Source organism: Xiphophorus couchianus, chromosome 2, assembly GCF_001444195.1.
Source record: "Xiphophorus couchianus chromosome 2, X_couchianus-1.0, whole genome shotgun sequence".
NCBI lineage: Eukaryota > Metazoa > Chordata > Actinopteri > Cyprinodontiformes > Poeciliidae > Xiphophorus > Xiphophorus couchianus.
In genome coordinates this window covers 29,516,985-29,536,688 of record NC_040229.1, presented here as the reverse complement: position 1 = coordinate 29,536,688, position 19,704 = coordinate 29,516,985, and the positions used below count along the sequence as shown (strand labels likewise).

Here is a 19,704-nt window from a genome sequence, read left to right as displayed (position 1 = left end):
CGTTTAGGGCAAGTAAAAACCTCTGTAGAGACTTTAAAGAAAACAAAAAAGAGCACTTACCTTCATAATTTATTCAAAAATTACATACATTATTAGTGGTATATTTTCTGAACAGGCATTCAGAAATTATAGTTACATTAGGAAGTTTTTCAAGGCTAATTATCTCAAATCATTCAAGTACTTTATGACAAAATTACTATGCACTGGTTGAAATTGGTATAAAATGGCAACATGTTCAGAAAATACATTATTAATTTATAAGATTTACTCATTTTAATTAGACTGTAGCTTTCATATGGAAACACAAAGCAGAACATACAATTTTTTTTTAAAAACAAACTACCAAATGCTTGGTCTACAGGGAAGCCTGAATTGATCCTGAGCCAACCAGGCACAAAACACAAACGCTCTTAAAGGTTTAATTTGAAGATATTTTATTTTCCTCTTTTTTTCTTTCTTTTTTTTTTTTCTTCAAAAAAATTACTTAGGGCACTTGTATGAAAAAAATAAAACACACACCATACAACAAAGAAATTCAGTTGTGTTTTTTTTTTAGGCTTAACAACTATTGGGAAGCTACGAGATTGCAAAACACCACAATATCTTAAAAAAAAAAAAAAAGAAACAGCAAATAAAATAAAATCGAAAATTGGCAACAGACTAAAATCAGCAAGGCATTTGACAAATAAAGAGAAACATAAATAACTTATAAGTTAGAATAAACTTAACATATATACATTTACAGGGGAAAAAACACAACGACTAGAAACAAACAAACGCTACTGTCTCTATAAAGCTGTACACTTTTGGCCAGTGTAGAAGATTTATATATTTTTTTTCTCTAGGATTGCACAGATGTTAAAACATTTAACACTGTCGAGTGGCTGTATGCAAAAGCAACAATGAATGCTACATTTGTACTGGATAGAAGTAATCCAAACGAAACTTTTCTCCCTTTTATTTTCCTTTTTCTTTCTTCTCGTTTTAGTTTTTTTTATTTATTTTGTTTTTCCTTCTTCCATCCACCCGCCCCCCCTTTGAGTTCCCAAACCGTTCGGTCCTGAGAGGAGCTGCGGGCGGTGTCGAGGCTCCGCTCCGCCGGGGCTCACCGAGGTTCGAGCCGGCGGAGTAAGCGGGACTCCCCCCCGTCCCCGTCCCCGGTTCTCTTCCTCCGGCGGCCTCAAAAGCGGCTCTCGGTCCGTAGGAATCCTCAAAAACGCGCAGGGAAGTAGTGCAACAACAAAAAAAGTGTAAAAGAAGAAGAAGAAGAAGAAAAACGCCACCTAAGGAGGAAATCAAAAATAGACATGGTTCAGTTTTTCGACGAAATTAAAAAGCATTTCGTTTCACGAGAAAAGCGGCGAGTCAGCTTTCCACTGAAAGAAGAAGAGTGACGACAGCAGCGGCGAGGCGTCGCCCCTTCTTAGCGCAGCGTTTTCCCGCCACATTGTGACGTACACATCCCCCCTCCCAGCCCGCTGGTGTTACTACAGCTACTACTATCACTGTAGCTGCTCCTGTGATTTCACCACCAGCTCTCTCTCTCCTCCCACCATTCCCCACGTCCACTCAGCCAGCCGAGATAACGCTGTCTGGCTCAATCACTGGCAACCACATTATTACAGAATTGATCACAAATGACTAGCTATGTGCTACAGCTGTTACAATTTGAAGAATTAAAAGAAGAAGAAGAAGAAGAAAAGCGTAATTGCTGTTAATAATGTGGGTAATTAAATGAATGTTCTTACGTTCAACGGATCCTCTTTCGCGGAGTTTGTTCCAACGAGATGGGAGACTTGGAAAGTCTGTCGGCAGCCTTCTTTCGTTTCACGAAGAAGTCTGTATGAAAGAAATTATAATATACATAAGTCACAGTATATACATTTATCTGGAATTAAAGCGGCTTCTCTGGGTTGTTTTCCCCTGTAACTACCTGTGATGTGCGTGTTGTTGTCATCAGCAGCAGCAGCAGCAGCCGACCTCTTGCGCCGAACACGGGGAGCCTGTCTGCGAGTCCCTGAGATCCCTGTGACCGGCCGGTTTTCCTGATTCACCTCCGCCGGGGTCGGGGAGCTACTTTCGCCGTCGCCGCCGACGACGCTGCGGTCGCTCTCCGGTACCGCTAAGCGCTCCATTACATCCCCGTCGGAGCTCTCCGACATAACGGATTCCGAGAAGGGCGTCTGCTTTACGGGCGTCGCCGGGACGCGCGTCCTGCCGCTCTGCACCGATTCCCGATAAAACGCCGCCGTCCTCTCCGCGGGCATCTCTTCCCACTCGTAGTCCCCTTCCAGCGGCGTGTTGTCCTCGAAATTAAAGTTCCATCTCTGCTGGTCCCGCTCGGAAATCTCCCGCAGCTTGGCTTTCACGTCCCGACTCAGCTCGTCGTGATCCACCGGCCCGAAAAGACTGCGGCACACGCCGGTGCGCCTTTGGAGAGGGAAGGTCCTGCGGGCCACCAGCCTCTCCAGCGCACTGCTCGATAGCTGGACGTGGGACATCTCCGAAAAGAAGATCCAGGTGTTGGTTTAGTTGTTGTTTCGTTGCGCTGGAAGTGCGTGTCTGCCTGCCCCCTCGTAGCTCGGTTTAAATGTACCTCGGTGCCGTACGCCTCACAATTTATAACCTCCCAACGTGTCGCGTAGATCCAGGACTTCCTTCATTGGCTGGCCGAAACTCCAACCCTCCCCGAATACGCACACAACCCTCACCACTATGTCCTCCCGCCGACTCTCCCGTTCTTAAATCTCCATTTCTTTTCACGCATCAGTGACTCTCGTGTGTCCAAATTTTTGACATTTCAAGAGTTCAAAAAAAAAAAAAAAATGGCCAATGCAATTCCTGTTTAACAATTTAATCTCAATCGTCCTGAAGATCTTAGACGCAACTATAGTTACAACTATCTTATGAATTGTTTGCTTCTGGACAGTCTCAAACACACCTGCAGGTTATATCCCATGTCAGTGTGCACACACAAGGGCCCCTTATCTTTCAGTCCTTCAGCAAACAATGAGCGCTTTGGATCATGTTTCCCAGTCAGTCTGCAGAGATGTTGCACACAGATGCAACCTCTGCTGCAGCTCTAATACACCAGGTCAAAAATGCAACATCAGGGGATGAAAGATTCCAATCATATCAATAAAAAGTTGAAGACTAAAATCTCTGCAGCTGCTGTTTTACGCATATGTGAAAGTACTATATTATTATTATTATATTTTTTATTATTGTTTTTTTTTTTTTTTGCCTTATTTTAACTTATTTTTAACAAAATTTTAACAAAAAAAAAAAAAAAAGAAGATTGTGTTAACTCTGCCTGCACATAGCAGAGTCTCCTCAGGTCCGAGCAGAGAAAACGGACAACGCCTTTGCAAGGAAAGACGGGTCCACAGCGACCCTTAGTGGTAAGGAAATGGCACTGCAGATTGAGCAAATGGCGCAACTTTGAATAATAATTTGTAGACGCTTTTCCTTGTGCTTATTTCTTCCTTCTTTTTTTCTCACCTGCATGTTCCAGAACATCAAACCTTTTCAAAGACAATATGAGATATAACATAAAAGGCCATTGTAAAACTGTGATTTAATTTATTAGCTGAAACAAGTGACCAATCTGACATGATATACAAAAAGTAGCATAATCATTATTTAATTATGATTGAACAAATTTGTTTTGAGAAGCTGAGTTCTATGTCACTAGACACACCTAAGCCTAATTATTGCCATTCTCACAAAACCAAGAAATAACTTGCATAGAGCTTGTCCGGAACCATAGATACACCCCCTGAGCTAAAAACAACTGTAGAACAGGTAAGTCACTGACATCTATCAGTCTGGATTGGATTACAAAGTCATTTTGGGGGTTTTGGCAACCAAGTCAACCACATTGTAAACAGTCATCCAAATATGGAGAGAGAGTGGCCATCTTACGTAAATTAAATCTGCATCCCAAAGGTCACAAAAGAACCAAAGTAAACATCTAAAGAACTGCAGACCTCACTTGCCTTCAGTTTTATAATGCAATACTAAGAAAGAGAGTTTGTGAAAGAATGAGACCCAGGAGAGAGTTTTGTGACAAAAGCCATGTCAAGAAAATCCGAGCTCATCCCGCTTCCCCATGCTGGAGATTTAAGTTAAACAGTAATAATAAATAAAGTTATCTTTAAAATGAATCACTCAAGTGACATTAAGGCCCAGCAGTAGACTTAGGTGTCAATAAAATAAATCTGGTTGTGTGTGTTGTTTTTGTCTCATGCAAACTTTGCTTTAATTCTACTTTTCTCTATCTAATCATAAGAAATCATAGTCAGTCAGAAAGAGTCATTAAACAGGAAAAGCAGGTTTCCTGGAAAAAGAGGAAGTTTCCAGCCTGCAGATTTATAAAAATAGCTGAGACTATTCCTTATTTCAAAGCATGAAAGTTTTAAAGAATGAAATCTAAACATTATTAGTAATTGGATAAGATTCAAAGTAAAATACTTATATTAATATTGGTTTACTTGTAATAATACTTACAGTTACATTTGTGAGAACACCTACAAGAAAAACAAGTAACTGTAACTTTGGTATCAAATAATTAGAATCATGGATTATTCTTGGTTTCTTTTCAGAAAACATCTGTAATAACTCACATTAAGATTATAATAAGTATAATTAATAAGTTATGGTTATAAAATCATAAATGAATGCTAAATCAGAGAAGCTAAAGAAAATAAATGTAATATAAATGTGATTTTGACATTGAACTTGAAATGGTGTAAAAAGGTGTAACTGCAATTAAACATCACTGATATGTTGGAGGTAGATGGTAGGTGAAAGGTGAAACGTTTCAGAGAAAATGTTGTGCAGGCAAGGGACACAGGAGGTTGAGCAACCCTGAGACATTAGCACAGACATTAGGACATAATGTCTGTAAGACAGTGATGGATATGAGATCATCTGTCTGAGCAGTCAGCCAATGAAACCCTATAAAAGGTGGGTGCAAAAGAGGAACCTTCAGTTGGATCCTCCGGGCAGCTTCGAGCCAAGATCGAGATGGACAAAGAACTCTGCAGCTGAAGAAGAGCCGGAGCCACGGAGCCGGAGACTGTCCTGCACATGGAGACCAACCCGTCTGGCCCACAATCTGTGGCTTCGAATCGCACTTCTCTCATCGGCTGGGTTCTGACCCCAAAGACAAAGATGAAGACAAAGACAAAGGCAAAGACAAAGAAGAAGAACTGGTGCCTTTTTTCCTGCCAGCACCAAGTCCTGTGTGACCTCACCATCCATGCGGAGAAGAAGCTCATCAGACCTACAGAGATCCCTGCCTTCGCCGATCAACTTCCTCCTCCTGCTGCAGCACCTTCTTCATCATCAAGCCAAGTCTGGGGTTCGAAACGCCAAACTCCGTCCGTCTCTCTCAAAGGTTCCCTTTTTAGTTCTCAGTGTCAGCATTAGGGAAAGATAGACTAGATGATTGATTTTACTTATTTGATTATTTCTGCTACTGAATTAAGCTGTACTGACCCTTGCAAAACTGCCTTACTAATAAAATATTTAGCATAAAGAAAATCTAAAAGATGTTGTGGACATTCAGTTAATGAGTCACCTTAAAGTTCTTTGATGGTTGTAAAATAGCTGTGATGTTTGATTCTAGAGAGGAAGAGGTGGAAAATGTTTTTAGGTTGCTGGTAGCCCATATTTAAAACCTCATCCTTGGGACTCGCCCGAGTCACTAAAACCTACCTGGTTCAATAACAAATGCAAGTTGCAAAATAGAGAACGAGCGACCGTTAACAGGTGTGCTCTGTGAAACTAGTTGGCTGTAGGCTGCTCAGTCTGGCTAATTCACAGGGGGAAGAAGGGTGGGACACCTGGATGTAGGCCGTCAGATAACCAGGCGAATCGTTTCTCAAAACCAGCTTAAACAGAGTTTACTTCAGTTCTGGACAGGGTAAATCCCAGCAGATTTAGGAAACTCAATTAACCCGTTAGAAGGAGAGCTGGTAGCACATCTCCCCTCTCAGAAGAGGAAGTACGAGAGTGAGAGAGTAGAGACAGAAAGGAGGGGGGGGGTGTTGCGCAACAACAGCCAACATAGAGTTAAAGGAACACAAAGACAAGTCTTACATTACAACAAAAGAACATCATATCAACAATCTTAACATGATGGTGTGGTGATTAAGGCTGCTTTAGGATCTGAACAACTTGAAATAGATGAATTATTGTCTCTTACGGAAAATCCTGAAGAAAAATATGTGCTACATATATTTTATATATGTTGCTCAGGACAATGATTATAAACTTAATGAATTGAATTTTCCTAGAAGTACCGCCTCAAAATGGCTACAAATCTTGAGTAAACGTTTTGGAGTGGGCTATTCCAGAAACTAGTTAGTACGTTCAAAGTTAAACCCCGTTGAGATGTGGTATAACCTTAAACATACAGGCAGAACTTAATTTTTACAGAAAGCAGGTTAACCAGATTCTAAACCTGATCTTAGGACTTTTTATGGCAGGCATGAGTGAGAAGATAAAAGGCAGGAGCCGAGTTTTATTTTCCGTTTTGTTGAAACACACGGCAGTGGGAGGTGTCACTCGCATCACACGGTGACGCCATATGACAAGACTTCCAGCTTGTCAGTAAGGCTTCCATGTGAGTGTCATCAGAGTCACATGCATGGAGACAAGGAGAGAAATCTCCTTGTGAGGAGACTTAGCAGTGCTCACTGCTCAACAACAGCTCAGCTGAGTTGTCATCATGTGATGGTTTATGACTGTGGGCAGGTGATGCAGTTTGAGACATTTTCTTAATAGTGCAGCTCTCCAATTGTCGTGGTTAAGAAAAGAACTAATGAGTTCCTGTAAATTATTTATCGTAAAACGTAGTGCCTTGCAAAAATCGTAATACTGCTTGATGTTTTTGGATGTTGCCGCCATAAATCTCAATGTGTATTCGTCTAATTTTAGTTGACAAATCAGTACAAAGTAGTATATGATTGTGAAGTAGAAGGAACATTATGCATGTATTTAGTTTTTTTGTTGTTGTTGTTTTTGACAAATATAATTCTCAAAAGGTGAATGTGCATTTGTGTGTATCCCACACCAAAAAACATCTCACAGAGCACTGTTCAAGCCGTCATCTTAAAATGGAAACGGCACAACTATTAGTCTGGCCCAGTGGTGTCAAACTCCAGTCGTCAAGGGCCGGTGTCCTGCAACGTTTTAGATCTCTCTCTGCATCAACATACCTGGCTCTGCTAGTGAGGCAGTTTCACCTTTTAATTCAAGTGTGTAGGACAATGGACATGTGTCAAAGTTGCAGGACTCTGGCCCTTGAGGAATACCGTTTCCTCAACAAATGTTGGTGCTTGCAAAAGTGTGGCAAGAATACATCGATTGTTGAATGTATGGTGTGTATAATCTAGGAAACACACCAAACAAGTGTTGTTATCTTCTGGTCAGAAGAAGATAACAATATTGTTATCTGGTCAGAAGATAACAATATTGCTTTGGTCAGTTTTGCTGTAAAAGTACTTATAAATAACTTGCTTGGCTTGGCAATATTACACTTTTTGGCTTGCATGCAAATTGTTGTGTTTGATGGAAACCAAAGGCAACACAGTGAAATCACTCACACAGTGAAACATGACTGTGGCTGCATCATGCTGCAAGGATGCTTTTCTTTAAAGCAAATCAAATGTTAGAACAGGACGGCCAAATCCAAAATCTAAATGCAAATCCAAGCATTCTGGAACGTCACATTGTAGCTCAAGTGCTCCCCCTAATGGCTATTAGGTCAAACAAGAGCAGCTTAATCTTTGCCTACTGAGAACAGTGTATCATCCATCCAACGTGGTAACTTCATCTCTCTTGTTAGTCTAATGGGTTTTTATTAATAAAGTAGGCAGCATAAGCTACATCTTAGCAAGGGGATGATAGATAACTCAAGCTGATCGTTGCTTCTCACAGCTTCTTTGGGTTTAAGTTGGTTACTGATTGGCTTAATGAGGTGGGAGGATAACACCTTGGTTCCCCAGGCAAGGCTGTCTAGAAGAGATGCTATCAGCCGTAAAAATGCAAGGAGAAAGTCTGCACTCATTATGTTTCAAAGGGGATTTGGGGGGGGACGATTTTGGTGTTTTCACAAAAGCAGCAGGTGCGGCCGGTCTGGAGTTCTGCTGTGATCACTGACTTCTTAGGCCGGGTGTGATTCTTTCATCTTGAAACATGCTTGAACTCAAGGTTGCTTGACTGGCTTTTTGAAATAAGTGGAAGCAGCCAGAGGTCTGGGTTCTGGCCGAAAACAGCCTGGAGGCAGAGGGAGTTTCAGGCCGAATGCTGATGGCTGAGGTGGGCAGTGACCAGCAACAGGTTGGTTTGTGTTCATTTGAACCGAGTGTGCCTGTTGAATGTCTGATGAAGTCATGTGAGGCCTAAAACCAGCGTTTTAGATTTGTTGAAGGAAAACAAAAGATAATGTGCACACAATTTTGAGGGTAGAGTTAGTATGAGTGGTGCTTATGGCAAAACACTTCCAATTTTAGTTTAATCAGAACACATGACATGTCTTCAAAAATGAAGGCCTTTGTCCCTGAGTGCATTTTGCAAGGTTTTTTTGTGTTGCTTTTGTAGTCATGGCTTCTTTCTCTCTTGAGTGATACTTGCATGTAATGTTTGAACAGATGAGTGTGGCACCTTCATGCACTTGTGAACTCTTCCCAAAGATGAGCCAGACTTGTGCCAGTCCATGATTCTTGTCTTCGTTTTCAGACATTTACAATGCCATGGCAACATCAGCTTGGTTTTTCCAATTGTTTAAGGGCATTGCAGTCTTGGTGTAAAGCTCTGTACTTTTGGCCTTTTTTTAACCCCATATTCTGGGAATTAGTGAATGAATTAGTGTGACTTAATGAGAAAGAATAAAAAGAATATAGGGTGACATTTTATAAAGTCTACACCTTTAATGCTTATTTTGGGATTTGTAGTTTTCTTTGCGTTTCACGTGAGCTTTCCTCTTTCGCCTGGCTTGGGTGCTGCCGTTTCAATCTTGCGAACACGTAATTTCTTGGGTGATGTTTGGTCCATGTCTCCGCCCCAGACACGGACCATTCACCTGAACAAACCGAGCCCTTTGATGTTTCAGACGCTGTGCAGGCAGGACTGCTGAGCGTTGCAGGAGGTGAACAAATGGAAAATTGCTCACAAAAAGCCTACAGCCTATTGTGAAACCTAAAAAAAAAAAAATCCCTGCACTTTCTGCATGCTGCGTGTAGGTTTAAAGCAGACATGTGACATACTCAGATAAACCAGTTGCCAAGTCATTGCACTCCTCCGAATCGTGTACACAAACAGCCATTCATTAGGCATTCTCAGCGTTATTAATTTCAATAGGCTGCGTAAAACCCCAGAAAGATGGTTAAGGGTTATCTCTTGAATGTCGTTACACTATAATTCCTTTTCAAAGTGCACACAATCCTTCAGTTTGTTCTGTGGAGGCCTGAGAGCATTGTTCACTTCACTATCTGAAAAGTGGAAACGTCATTTTCATTTTGGGCCATATCAAAAATCTGAATGCTCTTAAAGGGCCGGCTGTGCCAGAATATACTGATGAAACCCATTAAATTGCTAAAATATTAATAAATAGCTGTTCCTGTGGTGTTTTGTGATTGCTTTAGCGTTTTTTGTATTTTTTTTTTGTATTCAAAGTTAAAGATTTTGTGGTGCCAATTTAGAAATGTTTGTAAGGATTTATTTTATTTTTTACAATATTTATGCTAATGTGTGATGTTAAATGTGACTTTTTTATTTCTCACCATATCTATTACGGACTATAACTTGACGACCAGTAAGGCTGAGACAGCAGTCATTTAAACTCAATGTTTTTGACCAATTTTGAGAAAAATTTGCAGTAAAAACAGAAAAAAATGGAGATTTGTTGATTTTGTGTGAATTTTGTAGATTTGTGAAAAACTGGAAGGACTTATTGATGTAATTTGTTGTCAAAAGGGGCCACATAAAAAGCTGCATCTAGCCAGATGTGGCCCCCGGGGGCCTTGAGTTTTGACACATCTACTGTAGGCCCTGCAGGAACAGCAGTGGTCAGAAAGGCAGCCAAGAGGCCCACTATAACTCTGGAGGAGCTGCAGAGATTCACAGCTCAGGCGGTGGGAGTCTTTTATAAAAAAGCATTACGCTCTCTTTTGCTCTGTTTGAACAATGTTCTATGTTGTATATCAGAGGTTTACATTTATTTTGTCAGAGAAACAATAAATGCCTTTCTTAATAGGAAGATTACTGTTGTTTTTGAAGGCAAACTATGAGAAAATCCTCCAACTCTTTAGTCATTCATTTACCTTTAACAACTGAGGTTTTGTGAATAAAAATGTTTAATCTACAGTGGTTTACAAGATAATGTCTACCCAGTGTTCCTCTTTGCCTGAAAGGAGTTTTGGCAACCACATAAATTCTTTTCATTTTAATCTTTAACTTTTGTTCTCTTAAACTCATAAGCTTATCAAAGCAGGGAAGAAGTAAAAACATCCAATAAAAAGCAAACAAAGTCACCAAATTTGAAATACCTTTTAAAAACTAATCGTTCCCCCTGACTGAATACAGTTTGTCAGATTACTACCACAATCGCCAATGTGTTTTATTGATATTTTAGTTGCGCTTTCATTTTATAAAGAAAAAAAAATCTGAAAAGATATTCCAGGACTTTTCATGATATTTTTTGCCCTTTGTTATTTGCCAAATAGCATATTTGTTGTCCCGATTGAAAGTCAAACTTTTACTTGATGTGCTCGACACATAAAGAATTTTGTTTTTTTTTTATGTTTCATGGAAACAAATGAAGAGAGAAAATGTCATACATCAAATGTGAAGTTATAATAAAACTACGACAATTAAATACAGATATATTTTCGTAATAAATATATTCAGTGTTTGTTTTAATAACAGCTCAAGTAAATAAGTAGATTGATTTATTTTTTGTTGCGTGTTTATTTCTAAAGGAGGCGGATATGACGCTATGCAAATTATCCAATTACAGCCATGCTAATAGCTTGTAGCAAAAACGCCGGTTTAAAGCGCCTCTTTTTAACCTGAAGCTCAGACTGAGCACAGTCCTGCTCAGCTCTTTGTACCGTTACTGAATGTTAGTAACTCACAGACCGATAATACTGAAAAGTAAATGTTCCTCAGTAAAGCGAGGTTATGCCGCACAGGAAAGTAGGCGAAGCTGGACTTCCGAGTCGAATGTGTTTATTTTCATAATAAAACGATTTCAATTCGTCATTATTAAGACGCACAGAAAAAGCAGACGGGCTTCCGAATGCCTGTCAAGTCACGGCCATTTTGTGAGTGGCATTTTTACGAGACGCTTTATTAATAATAAAATAAGAAGCTGTAGAAGACTGTTGCTGAGGTTTGTATTGCTTACTCTGTATGAAAAGGCATCTTTGCGTCTGACATTAAATAAGAGTAAATGTTCCTTGTTGTCAGTTGGGATTATCAGAAGTTTATACCTTCTAAATGGCAAGGACTTTTCTTTTTTTTTTAAAGAATTATCATTGCTTTCTTTACATTTGGAAGCTTATACACACTAGATTTACCACACCTTGGAATAATTTGGGAAAGCCCAGAAGATGATATCATGGCAAGCTTCTGGAAGGCAATGATAAGGTACTTCATCCAATCAACCCTGGTCAAGGTTTGAGTAATTTTCAAAAGAAAAGTACTTCTAAGTGTAATATTACTGCACCATGCTTTTTAATTTCTACTTGGCTATTATTAATGTTGTTTTATTGTTATAATATCATAGTACAATTTCTGGCTAGGCTACCCCCTCTAACTGCTTCCCTGTTTGTAACCAAACAAATGTTTCTTCCTGAATTTGTTGTGTAATGACCTTATGTACTTCTATTCATTGTTGCTATTTTATCTTCAAAATATCAGAATTTTCGCATCACTTTATTCAAATTACACCAGATGTCAAAACAGCGTATTGGAACAACATTACTCTTACCGCGCGAAACTGCCTCTCACAACATGGCGCCCGCCCCGACGTATCACTTCTAACCGGAGACGGAGGGCCGTTTTACTTTGAAGAGCAATGACCGGAAACGCCTTTGTGTTTCAGAGCATGTGATTGTGTGCGGAGCGTGCAGTTGATTGTCAATGCTTCAGCAGTGGTTCTGTCTGTCTGTGTGGGTACAGCCGGGCTTTAAACAACTTTTTTTTTCATTAGCAGCAAAAGCTGTTTTCGACTTTTGCTATAATGTGTCGAGTGGCAGCAGCTCCTGCCGCCCGTAAAACAGCCCGTAAGCACACAAATTAACCCAGCTGGTGAGTAGTCGTAGCTACATTTCAAACGCACACGAGCGGCTAGCTAATAAATGTCCTGAGTCCTTTAAAAGGAGAGCCATAAATAGTGAAACGCTGTCTTAAAGAAGTCTCTTTATACCGGCTGGTTAATTAGTAACAAACCTTTTAGTTGACTAAGTCTCCTAGACAAGGTCAAACATTTAAAAATAGCTACCAATAGCTAACCAATCTGTGTGACATGAAAGCAGAGCTTTGATTTGTTTATTAGCTTCTACAGTTTAAAATCCTCGCAGGGTGTTTTGGAGGAAGTCGTCATTGCTGACAGTCTAGGAACGGATGACATTTAAATAGTTTGATGTAAGTAGGCGGCGTCGGTCTGCCTGTCTGACAGGTTCACCGCTAAGCACAACTGAACGGGACGTGATTTTCAGGTTGTGTTTTTTTTTTTTCTCTCTCTCTCCCTCCCTGTTGTTCAAGTTACGTCGATTTTTCACCGGCCACCTCAGGATGCTGGCAGCCACCTGGGTGGGGCTGACGCGGATCCCAGAGACCAGGAGCAGATCTCAGGGATAAGCCAAACCGAGCCGGATCACTACTCCTCCTCTACTTCTTCTTCTTCCTCTTCCCCCCCTTTTCTTTTCTTTGAAAGCAAAGTGGGAGGCTTTCAAAAGGGTGAAGGCAGTCACCCAACCAGCCATGACCAAGTCCGAGTCGAAGAGAAGCGGCGTGTCCGCCGGCAAGTGCGCCAGCGCCGCATCCGCCGCCGAGCAGGTCAACAACGGCTCGTTTGATGTGGGCTTCCCGGAGCCGAGCCCCGCAGCCAAAGCCAAGGTGCTGAAGCAGACGTCCAAGGAGAGCCTCTACCGGAGAAACGCGGAGTGCGAGGTGTACGACGACGGGACCAACACCTTTTTCTGGTGAGTGGGGGACCTGAGGGTGTCACGACCACCTACACACGGTGGAGGGGGCGGGGGACCGCGAGTTTTGTTTTCTAATGCATCAAGGCTGTCTGAAAGTCAGCCCCAAGTGACCTCCGTTTATTCCAGCACAGCTAGAGCTGAATTAGTGGGTTTCCTCACACAGACTCACATTTTACATCCAAGCTTACCTACTAGTGTCCCACCCTGCTTACCCAACACTAGATGAAGATGGCAGACAAATAAACCTGAGGTCCTGTACTGCAGGTGGTGTTCTGTGTAGGCTGGGAGCGGGGCTGTGAACGTGTCATTCCCTCCCTGCAGCAGTTTTTCCTAGCTGTCTTGGCTCTTCAGTGTAACGGTTTAGTGTCTTTGGTGGCGGAGGCAAGTCACATTTCCATGCAAGAGTATTAAATGTTTGACTCAACTTGGGCTGAAACAAGTAATCAGATTTATTGTGGTTAATCGGTTATTGAAATAATTCTCAGATAATTTAGTAATAGATTAATTAAGTGGAGAATACACAAAACAGGCCATTTGGTGAAAGAACAACACAGTCAGAGGTGGACTAAGTCAAACCTCTGTAAAAGTATAAATGTTTATCTTGCATTAAAGAAAATAGCCTTCTTTATCTTTAAACATGTTCCACTCAAATTCAGATTCTGTAAAAAATAATAATAATAATAATAATCACCTTTTATTATATAAACCCCCCCACCAGATTAGCTTTTCATTCGTCAATGATAGAAGTTTTTTTTTTCTAGCTGCAGATACATATACTAATAAAATGTTTGTTTACTTATCAAAAAAAGGAACTGAATTATGTTTATTTACATTTTACTTTATTTGTCTAATATTGTACAAAATAAACTTTACAGGGTGCCTGGGCAAGCTTAAAAAGTTGTGACTTGGTGGTCGCTAACTTGCTGCTAATATACCCTTCCTAGCTAGCTAGCTAGCTTTTTTTTTTTTTATTAAGGAAAATACATCACTAGTTGGATGGACGATTGTTTTTGCCGATAAGATCCAACAGGATCCCGCAATCATTTCCTATATTGAAAGGTTGTTTTTTTTTGTCTTACATTTTGTCCTAGCTAGAATTAAAAAAAAGGTCTTAAAAAGTCTTGAATTTGGCTGGCTACAACCTGCAGATACCCTGTTTAAGTACATATAGGAAAAATCTTCAGAATGTGCCATATATTAAAAAAAATTCTGATTAATCGTCAGAATAATCGATTGCAAAAATAATTGTTAGCTGCAGCCCCATTTTGTACAAAATCAGCCTCTTCCCTTATAAAAACAAGTGTCTTCCAGACTGACAGTGCAAATATTTGCTGGTTTATTTTATCGAGCATCTAAAGTTTATTCAACTAACTAGTAAACGTGCTTAAATGTAAAAACTAATGCAGTCAAACTACAACATGTCTGATTATTATGTTCATTTTTACGGTGACGTTTTGCTTCCTCTCGATCTTTTCGATCTCTGTTCCAGACTTTTCGCCACATTTTATCACGCTGCAACTGCACATTTCAGAAAAGTTACAAATGAAAATCTTAAAACATTTGCATTAGTATTCAACTCCCACGTACTCGGATGCCCCTAAATGAAGCAAACGGTTCAGGATCTGTTGATTTGACGAAAGATGGATGAGGCTGAACTTTGAAAACCAGGTGTCGTTTAATTTTCGCTTCCCTTTACAGTAAGACGGCCTTTTATTGCCGTTTCATTCTGTCACATGAAACGACAATAAAACAAAAGGTTTGATGAGGCACGTTTAGCCAAAGTAAAACGGTAAAATCCTTCCCACATGACATGTGCAGCGAGTTGTTCATTGATCCGATGCGTCTTTGGAAACAACAGTGCTGGTAATCTCCACCTCAGACATGTGTGGAAAATTGGTGACAGCTGGCCAGTGATAAGAGTGAAGGATTTAGTGATTATCCGGATCACAGGTCAGCCTGGAAATGCAGAAAGCGGTTAAAAGAGCAGCTGCTTCTTATTTGTTTATTTTTGCAAACAGGCAGATCTGACTTTAAGTTTAGTCTACCGAGGGTTGTGGAGAAATGTCCCAAAACAGTTTGAGGATGAGGAAACCTGCCTCGAGTTGGTGAGGAGATGGAAAGTAGAGGCGGTCTGCCTTGTAGGGGCAGACTGGAAAGTGGTTTTTATTTTAAGAAGTGGGGGGAATAAGAGGATTAGAATGGACGTCACTCTGATTTGCAGTAAATGTTTCTATTGCTGTAACTTTTCTACCCATTTAAAACTGCTGGTTGTACCTCAGGTTTACCAACGGGCTCCGTTCTAATCTCAGGCTCTCTGAGCTACACAGAACCGGTATTTGTTCTCCTCCGTTGTTGCTGTGTGGTTGTCAGCCTGGAGGCAAACAAAGGGCCCTCCCCTCGTCCTCCTGCCGAACAGGTTGGATAAGGAGGTGGAACCAGGAGAAAATACTAAGGCCGCCATGACTCACTTGGAGGACTTGGAGAGCAGCTCTTGTTCTTCAGGTTGACTGAGGGAAGCTGTGATTGCAGCATGAAATGCAGCCGTTAGAATTCACCTTGCAGAAAGTAAAACCTGACCTAATAATACGAATGCAGGTGCTGGTCTGTTTGTTTGGGTTTATTTGTATGTATTTATTTCTTCATTCACTTCTTGTTTAGCTCAGATTATTGAAACAGACCAGGGATGCGCAGATTTGAAAATTTGTACCAATATCCGATACAGATATTGTTGCTACGGCCGCAGGTATTATTTTCCATATATTTTTCACTACCCTTTCCACACTTTGGGGAAAAAAATGACCACTCTGCTGTCCTCACCTCAGCTTTGGTTAAACATCCCGCAATCCTGCACTGTATAAATATCAATGTCACATAACCAACTGTCTCCACTCCCCTCCAGAAACCATGTCAACAAAAAATAAATAAATATCAGTTGTCGATATCGGGCCAGTTTTATTTATCATACTGATAACTAGACTGTAGACTAATATCGGCCGATACCGATGTCAGTGCCGATATATCGCACTTTGTTAAATTAAACTTTTAATTTTTGGCAATTGCTGGCTGGTATTGGGATGTTTCAATGTTAATATTGAGTTCAGAAGCTAAGAGCACATACAGCTTTTATTTTTTGTCTTGTAAATTTGATTTTTGTTTTGACAGTAATATAATTCTATCTGTTTTCTTTTCTTGGCTCTAAAAATCACCATAAAATCTCCAATGTTACAGTTCACGCATCTCCAGGTCAAAATATGAAATTGAACTTTTTTTTTTTCTAATTTGATTTCTGCTCTGATAAATTACATTTAAAAAAATGTCAACATTTTTTTTTTTTATCAGTTTCACATTACCACTTGCCTTCTTTTTATGAAGACAAGTGGTCTTTTTATGGCAAGTCCTTAAAAAGAAGTTTAAGGCAAGTCTTCCTTTTATGCCTTAAAAGAAGATAAAATTGTTCTTTATGCAACACATGCTTTAAGTTAGGTTTTCAGTTGCATGTATTAAAAATAAAAAAAGCAGAAAGTGAAGCTGAAAAGTTTAATTTAAGCCCCTAACTGGCAACGAATCTCTCTGTACATTCAGCTCATCGCTCCAGTTATAACGCTACTTCATTTCTTATGATAGAGGCAATCAACCCTGATATTATCAATAAGTGGTCAAATAAAACTTTGCCCTCGCAGCAAATCTATCTATAGATAGTAATGCACAGGATATCAGAGTGACACCACTATGGTATGATAAAGGCCAAAGTTTGGTCATTGGTTGTTGGTTCATGAGGAAAGTCGATGGTCCACATCATAGAAACAATGTTTGTGCAACAACCTAGATAGGGAGTTTAACCGTCTGTAGTTTATTTGTAGCTAAACTTAATTTATTAGTTTCCAGACAGAAATCTCTCCCCTAAAAACATGAATTTTTTTGTGTGTGTTAGAGCAACACAAAGCAGCTCATAATTGTAAAATTCAAGTAAGAATGATGCATATTTAGTGTGTATATTGTAGTCAACACTTTGTTGAACCACCGTTTGCTACAATTACCTCTGTACTTCTTCTGGGGTCTGTCTATTCTCTCTTCATACATGCAGGCAAATTTCTTTTTGCCTGTTCTGTCTTTCAAAGTTGGTCTTGAAGTATTAAGTGCTGCCACAGATTGTCTACAGGTTTAGGTCTCGACTTTGGGTGCATTTCCACCAGCCCTGTTTAGTCCTCTTTGGCAAACTCCAGTCTATCAAGTCTGGTTTGCTTGGGGAGGTGTCAATGTGCAATCGAACTCTGGTCCGCCTAGAAACTGAGGTCCCGGTTTGGTTGAAGTGAACTTTGTTGCTTTTCCAATGGAAACATGAACACCAAGCAGACCGGAGACTGCTCCAACAGGAGGAAGTGGACGATAGCGCAGGGCATTTTGGGTAAATACAACCAAGACAAACGTGTTTGTGTAGTTCTACCTGGAGAAATTGTTCTTTGTGTCTTGTTACCAACAACAAAAGAGAAATCCTACAACCACTAAAACTTGACGCCATTCCAATTTCGTTTACATTTCATTAAGAAGGAAGTTGCACTCATGTCTTTCTCAGAGATTTCTTTTTGTTGTTTTCTTCAGTGGTTCTTGGTGCAGCGCCCCCACAGGCGGGTGGGGATAAACAGGTTTTTTAAAGGTTCGTTTGACACAATTCAGTGTGAAAAAGAATCACACCAGCTGAAACTCTTAACAAATATTCCAACTTTGGTCCCCAATCAAACCGAGTATGCTACACTATCAGGTGAGAAAACACCTGTAGACCGAGTTCTTTAGCACGTAAATGTTCTATCTAAACATGAATAGTTTTGAATTTAGGCAAAAAAGTTTAAACTCTCTCCTTATGAGATGCATTTGCTGTGTCATCTGTGTAGTTGGTTGCAAAGAGGTTAACCAGTAGATCTCCTCCGGAGTTACCATGGATCTCTGCTCTGATTATTGCTGAACACAAAGATGGAAACTGTTTAGTAATGACGGGATTTTACTAGGCAGTTAGTTGCACTGGATTAGAGTTAAGGCTGCTCAATACAAATGTGATATACTTCTCAGATTTTTGTTTGTAAAAGATTGAGAAAGTGTATCCATCACCTTTACACTTATGCATCAAACTACTGTGGATCTGTCATAAAATGACATGAGTCTGGCTGTTGGAATATGATCGAAAACGGTCTGAATGTTCTCGCGAAACACTCCAGAGAAATGAAGTTCCGCAGCTTTTGCTCCGGACTTTCCTCCGAGTCGTTCCCCTTTGCCGACTTTTAAAAGATCTCAGCTGGCAGCACCTTGTGTAAACATGGCCGCCGTCCCTCCAGGATTCGAGCATCAAAACGTGTTTTCGTCTATAAATGGCACTAATCTTATTTCTGCCGTCTCTCTCTCTCTCTCTCTCCCTCTCGCTGCCCCTGCAGGCGAGCCCACACCCTGACGGTGCTGTTCATTCTGACCTGCGCCCTGGTCTACGTCACGCTGCTGGAAGAGACGCCTCAGGACACGGCCTACAACGCTAAAAGGTCAGCGCGCCGCCACCGTCACTTCCTCCCCCTCTTCGCCTGACCCCCGAGAGAAGGGCAGGAAATTTTCCACTAAACGGCTGGAGCTGCTTGATTGGATTATGCTTCCTGCCATGTGGCTGGAAGCACTTCATCAGAGGAGGAAAACTATTAACTGACTCAATTTGTTTCCATCCAGTTTGTCTTTGAGTGACTTTCTGCGAGTGCATTTTTAATTAGCCAGGCTGATGGTGCAAATGTAAAGATGCCTCGGAGATGCAGCTTTGAAAATGGCAAAGTGAAAACCACAAAGAGGAAAAGTGTTATAACTGGAGACTTATGGCAGGCTGTTTTAACATAAAACCGCCTTCATCTGACTATCCGTAGATACTTAAACATTTGTTCTGACCAGAGACAACTACATTCTGACCATCCCGAATGGTAATTTATGACACCTGCATTCACATTCTGACCAGTCAGAATAATAATTCAAGATTTTAATTTCACGAGTCAAAATTCCTGCCCAGGTATCACACCTGATACCGGATTGGTCATTTGAAGCATCACACATCCGTAATTACAAGACATCACAAACGTAATTATAACTAGTTAAAATTACATTAGAGCTTAAGCCCCACTTGTTCTGGCACAAAACTGTCAGAAGATGATGCAACATGAAAAGATCTCAGCAACAGCGAATGCAGAACTTCATTCAAGTGCTTCAGAAATCTGCAAAGAATTTCCTATTCATTATCTTCCGACGAACACAGTGCAGTTAAATACAGCTTTGAAAAGTGAGGCAATCATAATCCCATTCTTTTTCTTTATTAAAAATATTTTCATTGTTTTATTGAAATTTCAGAATGCTACATCTCTACTTTATTTGGAGATATCTTTAAACGACTTCTGACTGGTCAAGTCTAATTTAGAGAAATGTGGAACTCTAACTTTGCCTCGTCATTGTTTGCTTTCAAGATATC

At 40.4% G+C, this 19,704-nt stretch overlaps 2 protein-coding genes across 2 annotated transcripts in view; one reads left to right on the top strand and one right to left on the bottom strand.

Moving 5' to 3' along the window:
* Positions 1-422: 422 nt before the first annotated feature.
* Positions 423-2,609, bottom strand: LOC114135478 (cyclin-dependent kinase inhibitor 1C-like). The gene is made up of 3 exons (XM_028002793.1): positions 1,934-2,609; positions 1,749-1,839; positions 423-1,283 (listed from the first exon to the last, which is right to left on the bottom strand). Exons 1-2 carry the CDS (start codon positions 2,499-2,501, stop codon positions 1,751-1,753), a joined length of 657 nt encoding a protein of 218 aa, XP_027858594.1. The 5' UTR covers positions 2,502-2,609; the 3' UTR covers positions 423-1,283; positions 1,749-1,750.
* Positions 2,610-12,132: 9,523 nt separating this feature from the next.
* ptdss2 (phosphatidylserine synthase 2) overlaps positions 12,133-19,704 on the top strand; it is a 24,322-nt gene continuing 16,750 nt past the window's right edge. The window contains exons 1-3 of the mRNA XM_028038051.1: positions 12,133-12,321; positions 12,778-13,217; positions 18,644-18,745. Of these exons, the coding sequence (XP_027893852.1) occupies positions 12,997-13,217; positions 18,644-18,745 (323 nt within the window). The 5' untranslated portion in view covers positions 12,133-12,321; positions 12,778-12,996. The remainder of the gene's footprint in view (positions 12,322-12,777; positions 13,218-18,643; positions 18,746-19,704) is intronic.